At 33.0% G+C, this 20,555-nt stretch overlaps 1 protein-coding gene across 2 annotated transcripts in view; it reads right to left on the reverse strand.

Moving 5' to 3' along the window:
* The window catches only part of LOC145269129 (uncharacterized), a 127,482-nt gene that overhangs the window by 48,436 nt on the left and 58,491 nt on the right, over window positions 1-20,555 (reverse strand). For both annotated transcript variants that reach the window (XM_080124731.1, XM_080124730.1), the window contains exons 7-11: window positions 20,121-20,213; window positions 17,717-17,847; window positions 16,469-16,574; window positions 5,961-6,091; window positions 2,278-2,572 (exon numbers count right to left, since the gene is read on the reverse strand). In XM_080124731.1, the coding sequence (XP_079980857.1) occupies window positions 2,278-2,572; window positions 5,961-6,091; window positions 16,469-16,574; window positions 17,717-17,847; window positions 20,121-20,213 (756 nt within the window). The remainder of the gene's footprint in view (window positions 1-2,277; window positions 2,573-5,960; window positions 6,092-16,468; window positions 16,575-17,716; window positions 17,848-20,120; window positions 20,214-20,555) is intronic.

A 20,555-nucleotide genomic window follows, 5' to 3' on the forward strand; every position in this document is an offset into this window, starting at 1 on the left:
AACAACCCATTAAAAGTAAAAAAGAACCCATTAAAATTGAACATTAAAAATTTTAAATAAAAATAACCCATTAAAATTAAACATTAAAAAAATTTAAAAATAATAAACCCAAGAAAAAAAAATTTAACAAAAATAATTGAAAGAAAAAAAAAATGAAACAAAAATAAAGAAAAAACAACTAAAAGAAAAATTAAAAAAAACCCAATAAAACAAAAGGTACTTGTGCAGAATTTGAATGAAACGTAATAATCCAATTTACAAAATTCCAACTATTTATGTTTACTATGCTATATTGATTAATCTATACCAATTAACCCTTATCCTCGAGTGGCCTCCAGGCCCTAGTAAGTAGCGATTCCTGTGTAAAAAAAAACAAAAAAAAACTGGTGGCTTGTCTTTGTTCAGAACATGACTTCAACCTCTGGCATTTGCTGAGTGTCGTCGATTATCAAAACTTAACGTTACTCAAGGAAAATACTTAAATATAATAAAATTTATAATTGATATTTAACTCCTAAATAACTGGAAAAAAAAAAAAAACCAACAACAATTGTCTACTGTGAGAATCAAACTTTTAGAATAAAATATTTTGGTACTTGGACAGAATTTGAACCAGACGTAACTGATTGCTCAACTTGGCTCAAAACATGATGTCAACTGCCGGTTTTCGTCGAACGACACCGATTATCAAAACTTAACGTTACTCAACGAAAATACTTAAATATAATAAAATCACTAGAAAGAAAAAAAAAAACAACAACAACCTATCATAACAATTTGTTTTATTTTTTGTAACAAATAATTTTTTTAAGTGAAAAAAAATGTACTTTTTTTTTGCCAACCAAATTTATAAAATATCCATTTTTTTTTTGTTTTTCATATTTTTTTTTTAAACAAAAATTAAAAAAAAAAAACAAACAAATAAAAAACACTTTGTTTTTTATGTATTATTTCTTTTCCCATTTTTCTCTTTATTTTTATAACTAATGTAAACTTTTTTTGTTATTTCTTTTTCTTTATGAACAAATTTTTTCTTTTTAGAGGGTGGGGCTAGGTAACTTTTTTTTATTGTTGTTTTAAAAAAATTTTTTTTAAATGAAATTAAAACAGCCAGGATATTCCGTTAGGATTAACTAAACTTTTCTACCGTCGCATCAGACAATGTTAAACTAGGGGTGAGAAAAGACAATGGATATGGAAGAAACTTTGCCAACCCAGTCGGGTAGCTTTCTGGTATATAGTTTAAGATGGAGACAAAAGGATCGTTACCGTTTTTCTGTCTCCACAAAAACTCAAAAAGATAACTGTCGAGAAGCTCCCAGCTGGTCCCACATTACGTCCATTGCTGGCATTTCGTCCTGGTAGAAGGCCAGTCAAATCCATCCTTAACGGATCGTCTTTTGCCGATGATGCATCTCTTGCCATAAGACGCGCAATTTTTCTTTGCATCGATTAATCGTTTTGTTTGGCAATATGAAACGCCATCTTCCTCCATCTGCAACTGTTGATCCAAGGTGGAGATATTCATCTTTCATCTATAATATAAATCTCACCTGTCTATTTAAATGTATGTATGTATGTCCTGAGAAACTTTCGACACAGGTGATGGATTTTCATGAGATCGGTATCATTTTGAAGCTTGACCCTTCATACGACAAATATCGAAAAAATTGGCCAAAAACATTAATTCCTTCACCCTAAACTCGGCCGTTTTATACAAGGAGGGGTTGATTTCTTTTTTTGATGACATTTTAGCAAGTCATCGTCACCGTTGGATTGACTTCAGTTAATTTCAACGCTTTTGACTTCTGGTCGGGTTATGGAGACATCAGCTAAAACTTCAGATTTTCTTTCACTTTCTTTTCCGCCTTTACGGCATGGGTTCAAGCCTGCCTGCCTACTATTACTTGTTTTTTTGCTCAACACACACCTCCAAACACCCGGGCAATGCCGAGCACCCAGGCTAGTCTTGTATAAAATTGTTAGGAACTGCCATTTGAAGGTTAGGGTTAGGGTATGTTGGTTTCTTAATTTTTTTTCTTCCAATATTTTCCCCAAAGTTTGTCTGCCCCTTTGCAGCGTATCGATTGGCATTTTACGTCAGATGACAGTCAAACCCAAACACATCAAGTCTTGTTCCGAGCAAAGCCGGACAGCCAGGTAGTTATGTCTGGTTAAAATTTTGTACAAATACCAAATAAAAAAAAAACAAAAAAAAAACAAAAAAAAACATGTTTGATTAAAATTTTGTACAAATAATAAAAAAAAAAAACTAACCATGTTCGTAAGTATCTGTTGAATAATATCCAACATTTTTGTGGACTGCGAAAAAACGAGACACTTGTGTTCCGTGGCATTCATGTAGCCAAGTAACTCGATAACCACCATCAGTTTACTCGACTCTCGAAACAGAATGGAATCTGGGATACCAGTAAGTTGGGTGGCGGCACAGTCGGTTTCTTTAAAATCTTTAGAAGAAGAAACGGAATTAGTTGGCTCTTCAGTCCCAGGCTGACGGGTCCATTCGAGAACTTCAGATTTGTCATCCAGGTGGGAAATACCATCACTAGCGCTACAAAAAAAAAAGAAAGACCTCAATCTCATATGCTGTCAATACGACAATCACATTTGACAGACTGATTCTTATTAGATTACCGATGACACGGACTAATAACAGGTTCGTACAGCTTTTCAATGTCCATTTTCAAAACAAAATTTGGGATTGGTTTTACAATCGACATCAATTCCAAAAAGTGGTCAAAAATCAAATATACAACATATAAATATTACCATCTATATATATAAAAGGCAAAATGTGTATATGTATGTATGTTCGCTTTTTGTGTATGTCAGTGAAAAGCTTTTTTCCCCAGGTTTGCTCATACTTAAAACTTTTTATATCGCGTCTAAATCATAATAACCACGACTTGACAGGGGTCGCGTGTGTATTTAATTAGCCCGAATTTTATCAGCTCGCCGCATCTTCGAAAAGCGAAACCGAATGATCTGGCCTGCAGTGCAAAACTAGGTCAGACACCACACACTTCCTCGCACCCGTTTATTTTGCTTCATAAACCCTCATATAACGTCCTTTATTAGTTCCTCTCCCTCGTGGCCGAGGTAACTGGCTTTTTTTCCCCCTTTCATTTCCACCTTCGCGTCAAGGCTTCGGGGTTCAATCCTACCTTCCAACTAAAACTTTTTTTTTTTTTTTTTTTACAGACACCTCCAAACACTTGGGCAACACTGGGTACCCCCTGCTAGTAGACAATAAAAGTTATTTTGCAACCTATCTACAAAGCCACCATCCGCCACATCTACCATTGGTCACTCTTTAATCAATCCCATCTCATTAATATGAGATCAGGATACGTAGAGATTTTCAATGTCCATTTTCAAGGACTTTTTCAGACAACATTCAAGGGTTTTTTTTTTTTTTTTTTTTTTTTACAATTCACAAGAAATCAAAAAGTGTTAAAAATCAAATTAAATATACAACAAACAAATGTTACCATAGTTGATTTCGACCACATTCTCGTCTTTAGGTTACATGTCTGCCTCCTTTAGCATCAGCTTTGCTTCTCCCCGACACCACGTGGTGTCCTTTTTTCTTCAGACATAAGCCCAAGCACACTTGCCAATTTGCATACGCGTTCAAACGCTGCTCCTGCTGCTAAATACGACCGTTTGCCATCCATCCTTTGGCTACTGCTGATATTTTCATACGTGCTCATATGCGCTCGTATGTGCTCTGTTGCATTAGAAGTCAATTTTTAAAAGCTGCCCAACGTATGCGGGCATGTAAAAAGGATGTTAAGGTAAACGCGATGATGCTTTTGTTCACCATTTTACGATCGATCAGAACAACTGATTTTTTTTGGGGGGCCCTGTTGATGATATAAGGTAACGTCTAGTGGTAAGGTGTTTTTTGGAACATAATATAATTATTACGAGGCCACGGTTCGCTCACACACTAAATATCATTACCACATGTGGGCTAGTGCATCTGCCACTAGTCTCTTACTCCTAGACATGGTTTGAAAAAGAGTTGACAACCTAATAGCTCCCACACTATCAACTAAACTCCAACCTCAGCCCCATCGCCGAAACGTAGCATCCTTGTGCCTGTTTTACAAGTATTTCAATCACAAATGCTCTGACGAACTCCAAGCATTAGTAGCCCCTTGACAATAATAACCTCGAAAAACCTAACAGCAAAATCCCACCCCTACACTTAGAGATCCCTAAATGCCGTAAAGCTTTCTATTCTAATAGTTTCTTCCCCAGAACTACTGCACTTTGGAATTCCCTTCCCGGGCCCCTGCTTCCCCGACTGTACTGACATACAGAAATACTGACATACAGAAATTCAAGTGTTATGTGAACAGACATCTCGCTACCCAACTCCCAAAATCGTAGCCCCTGATGACTAAGTGGATCTATGTCTTGTTAGGGGGTGAAACGTTAAAAAAAAATATAAAAAAATAAAAAAACAAAAAAATAAAAATAAATAAAAAAAATAATTAAATAAATTTAAAAAAAAATAGAAAAAATAAATAAATAAATTTAAAAAAAAATAAATAAATTAAAAAAAAATATAAATAAATTAAAAAAAAAAAATAAATAAATAAAAAAAACAAAACAAAAAAAAAGGTCATCAGGAAGAGAGTTCTTCAAATCTACAGCTCTTAGAAAGAAGCTACTGGAATACGAAGCTTTATTACAATGAGGAATCCAAACAGTGAATTGATGAAGACCACAAGACCAACGAGTCAACCGAGCTGGAACAAAGGAAGCAGAAGAACACATGACATAAAACTACACAATGAAACGATAAAATTGTCGCCCGAAAGAAAACAAATCTACAGCATGTTTTTTTTTTTTTTTTTTTTTTTAACTTTTATTGAAAAAAAAAAAAAAAAAATTCTGCTAACTTAATTATGTAGTAGAGCCGACATTTATTCAATGTAGCCGCCTTCAGCCTCAATATGGATCCAGAACTGGGAGCATGCCTTTTCCACAAGCACTGGTAGGAGCTTGACGAATGGCGGCAATTAGGCTGGCTTTAGTGTTGTGAGAGGTCATGTTGGTGATATTGTCGACGTATGGCCAAACAAAGTAATCCTGCGGGTTCAGGTCGGGGGAGTGAGGGAGAGCCAGTACAAAATCATAGCACTCCTTCTGAAGCCAAGCCTGGGTCTCTTTGGACTTGTGGACCGGCACAGAGTCCTACTGATACACTCAGGGTCTGCCAGTGGCCAATTGATTGCACCAGGGAACCACCATACTCTTCAGCACATCCAGGTACACTTTCGTGTTGTTGTGAACAGACATCTCGCTACCCAACTCCCAAAATTGTAGCCCCTGATGATTAAGTGGATCTATGTCTTGTTTGAGGTGAAACGTTAAAAAAAAAATGATCATCAGGAAGAAAGTTCTTCAAATCTTAGAAAGAAGCTACTGGAATACGAAGCCAACTTGATGTTAGGTGGCATGATGTAGCCTTCACTTGAAAACACACCAAAGACCATAACCGTGGCCGGAAATTTTATTGAGCTGTGCCCTCAAGCATTGAGCTGTTCGCATTTGCATTTTGAGGGTGCTGGCAATGGTCCTGTTGTCATAACTTGGATCAGTAGAGAGCACGAGTTGTACAGTGGCACATCTACGTTCTCGTTCGTTGAACATTGTGTCATTTTCTAGACATGATAGAAGACTCATATCGCTCTTGGGTTTTGCACACAACTGGCCACCTAGTAGATGGTCTGCAACAAAAAAAAAAAAAAAAAAAAAAAAACTGGTCTTGATCAAATGGAAATGGAATCCTGTCGTCTTTTCTAGGGCGACAATTTTATCGTTACATCTTACATAGAAAAAACAGACCAGTAACTTCAGACTGTTAACACGAAAGCTTGACTGGGAAAAAACCTTATGTGGAAGTATAGTGCCGTAATACTTACAATTTTCTTGATTCTTCTGCTGTAAGCATTCCTAAAGCCTTACAGATTCTCATCGACAGGAGACGAAGATGATCACAGAGTTTCTTCAAAATATTCAGAGCTACAAGTGGTGATCTGCTCGACGACATTAACTGAAAACAAACATTTAAAAAAGTTTTAAAACTGCGTTGGATTTTAGTGGGTACATCAACTACGTTAGTTAAATATTTTTTTTTTTATTCATGTTCACCCCTTACAAAGCATATCGCTGCTTGGATGTAAGGGGCTACTATTTAGGGCAATGTCTAGGAAAGATTAACAAGATATTTGTTTATGTTACATTTAAACTTCTGCATATCAGTACAGTCAGGGGAGCAGGCAGCAGGAAGGGAATTCCAAAGTCTAGTTGTTCGAGGGAAGAAACTATTAGAATAGAAAGCTTTCTGGCATTTAGAGACAACAACAGTGAAAAGATGATCTTATTGCTAAGCGGGTTTGTCAGGGATATGTACGTCGAGGGGGTACAAGTGGAACAAGATTATCAGAACACATTCCATTAAAATATTTGCAAAACAGGCACAGTGATGCAACATTGCGGTGATGAGACAGAGGCTGGAGCTTAGTTGATAAAGAAGGACCGATTAGATTGACAACTCTTTTTTAGACCCTATCTAAGAGGGAGAGACTAGTGGTAGATGCACGAGCCCAGATGAAGCAACAATACTCCATGCATGGACGAATGGTGGCTTGACCCTTAAAATAAAAAAAATAAAAAAATCATCTTTAAAAACCAATATTTTTTTTTATTTTTTTTTTTATTACATTTTCACCCCAAACAAGGCACATTGCCACTTTGGTATAGAGGGCTACTATCAGGGGAAACATCTACTGGGGTACTATGTAGGGATTAGGGCAGTGAGATGTTGGTTCACGTTGCACTTGAACTCATGCATGTCAGTACAGTTGGGGAAGCAGTGACCTGGAATGGAATTCCAGAGTCTAGCAGTTCTGGGGAAGAAACTACTGGAGTAGAAAGATCTTTTACATCTAGGGATCTCTACAGTGTGGGGGTGGGATTTTGCAGCTTGTCGGGTCTGTCGAGGGTGTTCACGTCGTGGGGGCACAAGTGCTTGCAGTTCTTCAGAGCATTCACCATTATAATACTTGTAGAACAGGCAGAGGGATGCAACGTTTCGACGATGGGACAGAGGCTGAAGCTTAGATGCCAGTTTGGGGCCTATCAGATTTGCGACTCTTTTGAACCCTTTCAAGGAGCGAGAGATTTCATAAGAGATTGGATGTTGCAATCTCTAGCCTAGGCTAAATATAGTTTTGTGATTTAGCAGTCGTCTTAGACAACCGATATTTGATAAATTTATGAGAATTTTCTCCAATCGCCTTATATGCTGCAATGAACGGTATATATTTTTGTGCAAGTCATAAACAGGATGTCTTACAGACAAGGGGGCAAGTACGCAAAGATCAAGCAAGTGACTTTTCAGAGAATTGACATTAACTGAAAAACATTTAAAACAGTTTCGAAATTGCATTGGATATTAATCAGTATATCAATTACATTAGTTAAATAATAGGTTAGTGCAAAAACAATGTGTTTTTTTTATATCAGATATATATATATATATATACACACGTCAAAAAATGACATTTTTGGCACCAACCTAATATATAGATTTTTTGTGCAAATCATAAACAGGATGTTTTATAGACAAGGGGGAGTACAAAGATCAAGCAGGTCGCTTTTCAAGAAATTGGCTCTGGATGATACTAACTGAAACCAAAACCCCAGCAAAGTTTGAAAACTTGTAGCATTTGTATAAATTCCCGATCAAAAGACACCCTCCTCCATTTTCTGATTTCATATGCGTTTTTTATTAAAATATCAGACAAATCCGACTGATTAGGTTGTTAGATTTGTATCATCCGAACTATTATTTTCATCTCAAGTATTATTTGTACATTTTGGACGATGTAACCTCCAACCTTTTTCAGGCGTATCTTGTCAAACTCGTAAATCAAACAATCCAAATACATGTTATCAAGCCTCATCTAAAAAATTTAGAGACATAGATGGCAACACGTACATTAAGTCTGTTGCCAGGGTCGCTGGAAAGATGGTGGGATCCTTCTACCGCTCCAGAAGATATCTCACTACTGATGCAATTCTCTATCTATATAAAAGCCAAGTACGTCCAAGGATGGAATACTGTTGCCATATCTGGGCAGGAGCTGCTAAAAACAGCCTATCCTGCCTTGACAAAGTACAAAATAGACTTCGTGGCTTAGTGGGGGATGCCCTTTTCTCTACCCTGCAACCTCTCTCCCACAGAAGAGACGTTGCGAGCCTATCCTTGTTTTATCGTTATTCCCATGGCAAGTGCTCGTCTGAACTCCAATCTCTGGTCCCCCCCTCGCCAATCTTTCACGAAAAACACCCGTCTAGCTGAATCCACTGTGAAAAATGTTCCCCACTCTATATCTGTGCCTAAATCAAAATGCGGATTCCATGAACAAAGCTTCTTTCTTAGAACTGCACGCCTGTGGAACTCTGTTTCATCTGCCTGCTTCCCACCTGACTACAACTTGGATGTCTTCAAGTCCAATGTTAACAAATTCCTAATGAACCGCCCCCTTAAGTAAACACTTCATCAAATCTCCACACTAACGTAACGTACTCGCAATCACAAAGAAAAAAAGAGAAAAAAAGAAAAAAAAAAGAAAAAAGAAAGAAAAGAAAAAAAGAAAGAAAAAAGAAAAAAAGAAAGAAAAAAGAAAGAAAGAAAAAAAAAGAAAGAAAAAAGAAAAAAGAAAGAAAAAAGAAAAGAAAAAAGAAAAAGAAAAAAGAAAAAGAAAAAAGAAAAAGAAAAAAAGAAAAAGAAAAAAAGAAAAAAAGAAAAAAAAGAAAAAGAAAAAAAAAGAAAAAGAAAAAAAAAGAAAAAGAAAAAAAAAAGAAATGGCACGAATCAGGAAAAAGTAATTTTATTCTTTCCACTTGCTATACCCCCAACTCCCGCCTCTCTACGACCATAGGTTAAGTCGAGGTTTGTACAGATTTTCAACGTCCATTTTCGAGGACTTTTTAAGTCATTTTAAAATTTTTTTAAGGTTTTCTCCAGACAAAATTCAAGTTTTCAAACGATTATCTGATACATAAACAATGACATAATTAACCAAAAAACATAATTGAGCAAAAGAAAAGTCATTTTCATTTACAGACAAAACAATATGTATTTACATGCCCGACCCACTTATGTTTGGTCAGCCAAATGCAATTAAATGTTACTTTCCTCATTGTACATTAGTCCATGCTGTGTTTTTTTTCCTTTTAACGTTTCGATATTTTGAATACAAGAGTTATGTCCCTTTATCACGAAAATTACCCAGGGTTATTATATGGAAAACATTGGGTAGTTTCGTGACATAACTCATATTCGCAAGAATATAAGATGCAATTTAGAACAATGTATTTAGATTTTATAATCAATATTTAAAAAAAATATTTTATCAATTCTTACAAAAATAATTTAATAGAATTTATTTTGATTTTATTTTTAATATTGCAACACAAATTCTTACCGGACATAAATACGACTTTCAAGGCCTCGTCAAAACATTTTCCATATTTTCAAGGATTTTTCCAGGTTATAATAGAAATAAGGCAAAAGTTAAAATTCAAGGAATTTTTCAAATCTGTGCAAATCCTGTAAATAGATTCAAGTCAAACCTGACGAGCAGCAAAGTCCCACCCCTACACAGTAGAGATACCTTGATATAAGAAAGCCTTCCACTAACAGTTTCTTCTCCAGAACTGCTAAACTCTGAAATTCCCTTCCAGGTTCCTGCTTCCCCAACATGCAGAAGTTCAAGTGTAATGTGAACAGAAATCTTGCTGCTCAACTCCCTACATAGTATCCCTGCAACTCATGTCCCTGATAGTAGCCCCCTACATCAAAGTGACATTGTGCCTTGTTTAGGGTGAAAATGGAATAATAATAAAAGAAATAAATGTTTTTATATTAAGTTTACAACAAACCTTTTTTTGCTTTTTGAGGAAGGAATATCGATTAGTTCACGTCTCATTAAATGTCTTTTAGGTAAAAAAAGGCACAAGATGAGTAAATAAATAATATAAGTAAACGAATTGTATTAAAAAGATTTAAAAAAAAAAGGCACAAGATGGAGAGTAAATAAATAAGTAAACGAATTGTATTAAAAAGATTAAAAAAAAGGCACAAGATGGAGAGTAAATAAATAATATAAGTAAACGAATTGTATTAAAAAGATTTAAAAAAAAGGCACAAGATGAAGAGTAAATAAATAATATAAGTAAACAAATTGTATTAAAAAGATTTAAAAAAAGGCACAAGATGGAGAGTAAATAAATAATATAAGTAAACAAATTGTATTAAAAAGATTAAAAAAAAAGGCACAAGATGGAGAGTAAATAAATAATATAAGTAAACAAATTGTATTAAAAAGATTAAAAAAAAAGGCACAAGATGGAGAGTAAATAAATAATATAAGTAAACAAATTGTATTAAAAAGATTTAAAAAAAGGCACAAGATGGAGAGTAAATAAATAATATAAGTAAACGAATTGTATTAAAAAGATTTAAAAAAAGGCACAAGATGGAGAGTAAATAAATAATATAAGTAAACAAATTGTATTAAAAAGATTTAAAAAAAGGCACAAGATGGAGAGTAAATAAATAAATAAGTAAACAAATTGTATTAAAAAGATTAAAAAAAGGCACAAGATGGAGAGTAAATAAATAATATAAGTAAACAAATTGTATTAAAAAGATTAAAAAAAAGGCACAAGATGGAGAGTAAATAAATAATATAAGTAAACAAATTGTATTAAAAAGATTAAAAAAAAGGCACAAGATGGAGAGTAAATAAATAATATAAGTAAACGAATTGTATTAAAAAGATTAAAAAAAAGGCACAAGATGGAGAGTAAATAAATAATATAAGTAAACAAATTGTATTAAAAAGATTAAAAAAAGGCACACGATGGAGAGTAAATAAATAATATAAGTAAACAAATTGTATTAAAAAGATTTAAAAAAAGGCACAAGATGGAGAGTAAATAAATAATATAAGTAAACAAATTGTATTAAAAAGATTAAAAAAAAGGCACAAGATGGAGAGTAAATAAATAATATAAGTAAACGAATCGTATTAAAAAGATTTAAAAAAAGGCACAAGATGGAGAGTAAATAAATAATATAAGCAAACGCAGTGTATTAAAAAGATTTAAAAAAAGGCACAAGATGGAGAGTAAATAAATAATATAAGTAAACGAATTGTATTAAAAAGATTTAAAAAAAGGCACAAGATGGAGAGTAAATAAATAATATAAGTAAACAAATTGTATTAAAAAGATTAAAAAAAAGGCACAAGATGGAGAGTAAATAAATAATATAAGTAAACAAATTGTATTAAAAAGATTAAAAAAAAAGGCACAAGATGGAGAGTAAATAAATAATATAAGTAAACGAATTGTATTAAAAAGATTAAAAAAAAAGGCACAAGATGGAGAGTAAATAAATAATATAAGTAAACAAATTGTATTAAAAAGATTAAAAAAAAGGCACAAGATGGAGAGTAAATAAATAATATAAGTAAACGAATTGTATTAAAAAGATTAAAAAAAAGGCACAAGATGGAGAGTAAATAAATAATATAAGTAAACGAATCGTATTAAAAAGATTTAAAAAAAGGCACAAGATGGAGAGTAAATAAATAATATAAGTAAACGAATTGTATTAAAAAGATTTAAAAAAAGGCACAAGATGGAGAGTAAATAAATAATATAAGTAAACAAATTGTATTAAAAAGATTTAAAAAAAAGGCACAAGATGGAGAGTAAATAAATATAAGTAAACGAATCGTATTAAAAAGATAAAAAAAAAAGGCACAAGATGGAGAGTAAATAAATAATATAAGTAAACGAATTGTATTAAAAAGATTTTAAAAAAAGGCACAAGATGGAGAGTAAATAAATAAGTAAACGAATTGTATTAAAAAGATTAAAAAAAAGGCACAAGATGGAGAGTAAATAAATAAGTAAACAAATTGTATTAAAAAGATTAAAAAAAAGGCACAAGATGAAGAGTAAATAAATAATATAAGTAAACAAATTGTATTAAAAAGATTAAAAAAAAGGCACAAGATGGAGAGTAAATAAATAATATAAGTAAACAAATTGTATTAAAAAGATTAAAAAAAAGGCACAAGATGGAGAGTAAATAAATAATATAAGTAAACGAATTGTATTAAAAAGATTAAAAAAAAGGCACAAGATGGAGAGTAAATAAATAATATAAGTAAACGAATCGTATTAAAAAGATTTAAAAAAAGGCACAAGATGGAGAGTAAATAAATAATATAAGTAAACGAATTGTATTAAAAAGATTAAAAAAAAGGCACAAGATGGAGAGTAAATAAATAATATAAGTAAACAAATTGTATTAAAAAGATTTAAAAAAAAGGCACAAGATGGAGAGTAAATAAATATAAGTAAACGAATCGTATTAAAAAGATAAAAAAAAAAGGCACAAGATGGAGAGTAAATAAATAATATAAGTAAACGAATTGTATTAAAAAGATTTTAAAAAAAGGCACAAGATGGAGAGTAAATAAATAAGTAAACGAATTGTATTAAAAAGATTAAAAAAAAGGCACAAGATGGAGAGTAAATAAATAAGTAAACAAATTGTATTAAAAAGATTAAAAAAAAGGCACAAGATGAAGAGTAAATAAATAATATAAGTAAACAAATTGTATTAAAAAGATTAAAAAAAAAGGCACAAGATGGAGAGTAAATAAATAATATAAGTAAACGAATTGTATTAAAAAGATTAAAAAAAAAGGCACAAGATGGAGAGTAAATAAATAATATAAGTAAACAAATTGTATTAAAAAGATTAAAAAAAAAGGCACAAGATGGAGAGTAAATAAATAAGTAAACGAATTGTATTAAAAAGATTAAAAAAAAGGCACAAGATGGAGAGTAAATAAATAAGTAAACAAATTGTATTAAAAAGATTAAAAAAAAGGCACAAGATGAAGAGTAAATAAATAATATAAGCAAACGAATTGTATTAAAAAGATTAAAAAAAAAAAAATAGTGGGGAATGTCCCTCAAATCTATATATTAATATGATAGCGTGTGTTATTTTTGTGTGTAACGCTTACATCTTTTTTCTTCAGAGTGACTGTCGTTTAATTGTTATGACCTTCCATTTCTTGTAATAAATAATCTAACACAAAATATTGTTTTATAGATAGTTAGGTCGTTAAAAAATGGGCAAAATTATACGTGTTTGTGTATGTGTATCTATATCTGTATATATCTCTATATATGTGTATGTGTGTGTATATATGTATAAGTATATGGATGTATATGTGTGTGTATATCTGTACATTTGTACGTATTTGTATACCTGTGATTATCTGTGTATCTATACATATAGCTGTATTCTTGCGTGTGCGTATGTTCTTTTATGTATATATTTACGTGTGTATGCTTGCGTCGCTTTCGTACATGTATGTATGTATTTGTATATTTGGTACGTATGTATGTATACAGATATATGATCTCAGCATCAAAATGTCTGCATTAGTCAATCCCCCCCCCTAACTTAACGCATAACGACACGTAACTCTCGTACTAAAATCACACCCGTGCAAAGTCCTTTTCTTTCCGTGACGCGTTCAATATAAGTAGAACCCTCTCCACACCACCCTCCTATACAAGAAAGTGATGTTTTAATTTATGCAAATTTCTTATGTATTATTATAGAATAAATCCTTTATTGATTATTATATATTACGTGGAATAATCCGCAGTAAAAAAAACAAAAAAACAAATGTCCTTCATCAAATTCCGTCTGTGTTTGTTTACACTCATGTCAGCTGATATTTGGGCTTGACGAGGAATGCTCTGGAAAAGTTACTTTTGATAAAATATGCAAACAATGAAATGATCTGCACCAATTTAAAAATGGTACCTCTTCTTTTATCGTAAATTGAACTCATTAATAAGAAAAAAAAACAAAAATAAAAATACACTTAGGCTTGAACAGGAGACCATTTGATCCGTAGTTGAATGCTCTGCCACTAAGCTATATCCTCAGATTATAATAAATCTTTTTTTTTATATAAGAAATAATTTGCTGAAATTTTATTATCTCCCTTTGGTGTAACTTAAAATTCCCGCTAAAATTTTTTTTTTATTTATAAAAGAAAAGCTATTTTTAAGATCGGAATTTTTTGATTTTTGATACTTTTCAGACAAATTTCTGTACAAAACATATCTAAGAACACTGCCAGACATATAAATTAGCTTTGTGTGAAATTTGCAAAAGATAGGCTCAGCCATTTCGGAATCTATGAGGAAGGAATTCACATCCACAAAGTGACCTTTATATATATCTGTAGTTGAATGCTCTACTACTGAACTATATCTGCAGATGACAATGTGTTTTTTTTTTTTTTTTTTTTTTTTTTTAAAGAAATGATTTGCTAGGATTTTATTTCCCTTGCCCGATGTAATGTAAAATAATCTCCTGTAAAAATTTTTTATTTTTATTTATAAAGAAAGATAGACTACTTTTTTTTTTTTTTTTTTTTGATTTTTCGAGACTTATTGGATGAATTTCTGTGCAAAACATATCTAAGAACACTGCCAGACATATAAAATAGCTTTGTGCGAAATTTGCAGAAGATAGGCTCAGCTGTTTCGGAACCTATTAGGAACAAACTCTCTCTCACTCACACACACACACACACACAAAATGACTTTTATATGACAGAGATATATAAGTTAGGTTAAAATAATTAAATAAAATAAAATTAAAAAAACAGTACATCAAAAGTATACAAAATAATCCTGGAGTTTTATTTAAAAACAAGTGAAGCATGCACATGTCTGGCAGTGTTTTTTACATTTGTTTTGTTCAGAAATTCATCTGATAAGTATTGAAAATCCTAAAAATAGTCTTTTTTCTCATAGATAAAAAATCATTTTTTAAAGGGACTTTTTATACTGGCAAGGGAGATAATAAAAGCTTAGCAAATTATTTTATTTAAAAAAATAAATAAATAAATAAATAAATAATAAAAAACAGAATTATTAACATCAGGAGGTATAGCTCCAATCTCTTGTCCCTCCTCGCCAATCTTTCACGAGAAACACTCGTCTGGCTGAAACTACTGTCAATAATTTTCCCCACTCTTTATCTGTGCCTAAATTCAAACGTAAATTCCATGAGCAGAGCTTCTTTCTCAGAAGTGCACGATTGTGGAACTCTCTTCCGTTCGCCTGTTTCCCACCTGACTACAACTTGGATGTCTTAAAATCCAACATAAACAAATTTATGACAAACCGCCCCCTTAAGTAAGACACTATCAAATCTCCAATACTAACGTTTACTACGATACTATCTCATTGATTACTGTACACGCAATAACCCTTATCCCTGAGTGGCCTTCGGGCCTTGATAAGTGGTGACCCCCATTAAAAAAAAAAAAAAAAAAAAAAAAAGCTCAGTGAGAGAGCATTCAACTACAGATCGAATGATACCCTATTCAAGCTCGGGTGTACCTCACCATTTTATTTTAATTTTTTTCTTATTAAGAAGTTCAGTTTACGATAAAAGAGGTATCATTTAAAATCGCCGCAAATCATTTCTTCGTTTGCATATTTTAAAACTAAACATTAATCAGAAGTGGCTTTTTCAGGGAATTCATCGTCAAGCCCAAATATCAGCTAACATGATATTGTAAACAAACACAGACGGAATTTGATGAATGACATCGTTATTATTATTTACAAAAATTTTTTTTGCGAATTAGTCCGAGCGAATTACTCCTCATAATATATAATAATCAATAGAGGATCGATTCTATAAAAACACATACGCAATCTGCATAAATAAACAAGTCGGAAAGAGTTGCAACCTTGGTTGAAGTGAGTGTCCGTAATGATGGAGGTCTGAACAGAGCTGAAAGGGAGAAACAGACCCTATATCATACCAGTTATTATAGGTGCCACAGGGCTTATGAAGAAGAATCTGAAGTCCTACCTAACTAATATTCTTGCTGAACCAAATGCAAAAGAAATCCAGACAATTGCACTTAAGGGAACAGCGAGGATACTAAAAAGAGCTCTCGGTTGGTTTCAATAAAAAGCAGGCCAATGTTGGCAGCTGGTTTGGCTACCCCATACCCAGCATTACAATCTTCAAAGGAAGAAAATCATAAATTAAAACATGGGCAATGCCAGACATCCAGCTAATTTGTATAAATTTTGATGCAAAGCTTTTTTTTTTTAACCTACCATGTACATAACCAGTAAATTTTTGGTGCAATCATAATTTTTTTATTTTTCATTTTTAAATATGAAACTGGAGTATCGCAAACTTTTTTCAAATGCACAGTTAAAAAAAAAAAGAAAAAAAAAAAAGAAAACAAAACAAAAAAGGGGGGAGGGGGCTCTTTACCTGTTTCACTTCATCCAGTTTCAGATAGGATTCGTATACTTTCTGCTGATCCTCGGTCATTTTAACCCAGACAATAATATCATTTTTTCGGGGAAGTTTTGGAAGCCTTTGATTGGAAGAAAAAAAAAAAAAAAAAAAAGACATCTTAAAACAGTAACATTTTTTTTTTAATATTATTTGGATTCATCCAACTTATAGAGGACGGCGGGGGGGGGGGGTCGCCTTTTCATGCGCTTGGCTTTCATCCTCTGTTGTTAAGTAGGAGATTAAAGAGAACTTGTATGGTCTCCTTCACCATGGAATGAAGACAAAATATGCCAATATTATATATATTACATAAGCATCACCACTTATCAAGGCCAAGAGGCCACTCGAGGATAAGGGTTAAAGAGTGTACAGTAGAAATTGGAAAATATAGTAATCGTTAGTAATGGAAATTCAGTAAATTTGTTAACAAGTGGAACGGCTCATCAAGAACTTGTTCACGTTAGACTTGAAGACAACCATATTGTAGTTAGCTGGAAAACGGAAGACAATTCCACAGGCGTGCAGTTCTAAGAAAGAAACTTTGTTCATGGAATCTACGTTTAGGTTTAGGCACAGATAAAGAGTGGGGGAATTATTAATAGTGTTTTCAGCTAGATGAGGGTTTCTTGTGAAAGTTTGGCAAGGGGGGACCAGAGATTGGAGCTGAGTCGAGCACTTGCCATGAAAATAACGATAAAGCTGAAACAAACTCGCAACATCTCTTCTGGGAAAAAGAGGTTGCAGGGAAGAGAAAGGACACTAGACTACAAAGTCTATTTTGAACTCTATCAAGGCAGGACAAGTCCTTTCTAGAAGCTCCTGCCCAGATGTGGCAGCAGTACTCCATCCTTGGACATACCTGGCTCTTATATAGATAGAGAAGTGTATCAGTAGTGGAAACATTTTTTTTTTCATTATAGATATTAAAAAATAACACAAACTAGTGTATCCTGTAGGTATTTAAAAATAAATGTGGTCTGAATAAAAGATTTAAAAATTTTTGCTTAGTTTTATAATTTATTTTATTGTATTAATTAATATTAATATCAACAAGATACAAGTGATTCAAACTGTTCAACAGGAACTGTAGATATATCATAAACCAGCATGATAACTATATTTTACAAAATAATAACGATATAAACATTTTTGTATTGAGGTGTAGAAACATTGTGTGAGACCAATAGTTTTCTTTTATCCACAAGTGTTTAGAGAACTCACCCACTGTTGGGGTCGGACATGAGTTGAGCTTTGGTTCTCCTCAAAAAGTAAGGGGCAATGATTTTCTGCAAATTCTGAGCCATTCGGTATCCGAGTTGCTTCTCGGATAAAGAGGCATCCTTTTGACGAGCCTAAAAATGATAAAAAGGATAAATTGAAGATTCATGAAAAGTGAGTTGACATAGTGATTTGAAAATACTGAATATATACGAGGGGGGGGGACTATACTAAGAAAGGAAAAATATACATATATTTATATACACACACACACACACACGAGGACGAAAAAAAATTTATATATATATATATATATATATATATATATATATAAATAAAAAGATTTTCATGGGTACAAAATTTTATGAAGGATTTTAATAGCACTGGGGGAAATGCCATTATTGAAATTGAGGAATTTTTTTTTTTTTTTTTTTTTGACGTTTAATCGATAAGAAATACTACCAAGTCTGAAAATCTAATCTCCAAAACCAGTATGTAGTTCAAAATTATTTGAACCGAATGAAGGGGGGAAAAACATTTTTATCCCCCTTTTTTCATGCGTTTTTCCCCCCTTCATTCGGTTCAAATAATTTGAACTACATACTGATTTTGGAGATTAGATTTTCAGACTTTGTAGTAATTCTTATCGATTCAACGTAAAAAAAGTCCTCAATTCCAATAATGGCATTTCCCCCAGTGCTATTAAAAATCCTTCATATATATATATATATATATATATATATATACACACTCCTATAAATTTGAGATTTTGTGCATTGATATTCATATTAAAAACTCTTTCTATTTATTTAGTTATTTATTTGCTTCCCTACTGAGCAAAATTAGGCACAAGGCCGTTTTTTTTAATGTGGAGAGTGAGGGGAGGGGGACCAGTTCCCCCGAGAGGGAGCTGGATAGTGACAACTTGTATGAAGGGTTTCCCCTACATTGACCAAAACTGATTGCTCAAAAGCAATGGTCTGATATGTGGGGTTGCCCCCACATATGGTCAAAGTGTAGTATCTGCTGGAACAGATACTACACTTTGATAACAGAAAAAAGATCTTGGCCTGAAGTTCGATTAATTTATCTCTGACTATGAATCTTGAAGGATTCGAAAGTATTCGGACTTATGAAAGATATGGTAATTACATCAGCCAGTTTCTACCAAAAGTTAAGACTGCTATTCGGAAGTTGGAAAGGATCGAAAATAGAATTAATAGACAAATAACATCTATTTTATTTCATGAAATATAAGTTATGAAAATATATCTTGCAATTTAAGCTATACAGAATATTCGGAAGTTAGAAAGGATCAAACAGAATCGACAAGAAACTATTTCATTTAACGAAATATGCCTTAGAGAAAAAAAATGCTGTAATATATATATATATATACCAGCGTCCTGAGTGAGGCTGACATTCCCACTATCACCGCTACTGTTGCTCAACGCCAGCTCAGATGGACTGGTCATGTTGTCCGAATGCCGGATCTCCGCCTCCCAAAACAGATTTTCTACTCTCAGCTTGTTGAGGGAAAGCGTGCCCAGGGTGGCCAAAAGATGAGGTATAAGGACAACATCAAAGCAAATCTAAAGCGGTTTCACATGGACCTCGAGACATGGGAGGACGTGGCTGGGAGCAGGTTGGCATGGAGGAGCGTTGTCCAAGAAGGTGCTGCGCTTTATAGTAGTGACCTAAATCAAGCTGCTGAGGATAGGCGCAAGCACAGAAAGGACAGATTATCAACCAGACACACCCAACCCCACCACCACTACCTTTATCTGCCCAAATTGCACAAGACAAATTGGGTCTAGGATTGAGCTCTATGCTCACCTGAGGACCTACAGAAGCCACAACGGAGGACAGTCTTACTCGGACACGAGTGACCGCCGATGATATATATATATATATACACACACACACACACACACACAGGGTGGTCGCTAGAAAAGCGGGAAATTTGTCAATGATTTATTTTCAAAGAATTGTTTTTACAAAGTTTTTCAAAGACAAATGTTATATTATACTCATAGATACTCAAAATGTCGTCCATGCACTTCACTGCAACGTCAAACAACGATTTTTTTTTTTTTTTTACAAAACTCACACGGCACCAATCAAAAAATAGCAATCACACATTTTATTCATAATCTAAGCTGACCTTCAAATTTCCCGCTTTTCTAGCGACCACCCTATATATATATATATATATATGTGTGTGTGTGTGAGGTAAAAATATGCAAAGGAAGGAAAGAAAAAGGGGGAAAATACATACGAGAAGGGGAAAAAAACATGCGTGCAAAGATAACAACATATATAAAAAGGAGGATAAAAATGAGAAAAAATCACGAAAGGAAAAACAAAAATTCTTGCCACAAAGAAAAACATGTATAAAACAACTTACTCTTGTGATGGGATTTTCATAATTCATCTTAAACGTCTTGATGGTTCCAAGCAGGCTACCATGATGCACGAAGTCGAAAAGGGACCACAGTTCCTGAAATCAAAACCTTTAATTGAAGAATTTGTTTCCATTTTTTTTTTTTTTTTGCATTGCTCATATAATATTTTAATAATCAAAGACTCGTTTCTTCTGGGAAACAGGAACGATTAATTACGGACGTGAACAAGAAAGTTGACCAAAATATAAATTCTTATTCATCATCTCGTTTCGATATTTAAGATGTTGCGACTGTCCTGGACTCCAGTATAAACAAGACCAGGAAACATCTCACGCCGTACATTATTTAATTGGAATTCATTATTGAGATGAGTTTTATTTATTAACTAGCGAGGGGTACCCAGCGTTGCCCGGGTGTTTGGAGGTGTGTGTGTGTGA

Source organism: Euprymna scolopes, chromosome 45 (assembly GCF_053919585.1).
Source record: "Euprymna scolopes isolate OS-2025 chromosome 45, ASM5391958v1, whole genome shotgun sequence".
Lineage (NCBI taxonomy): Eukaryota > Metazoa > Mollusca > Cephalopoda > Sepiida > Sepiolidae > Euprymna > Euprymna scolopes.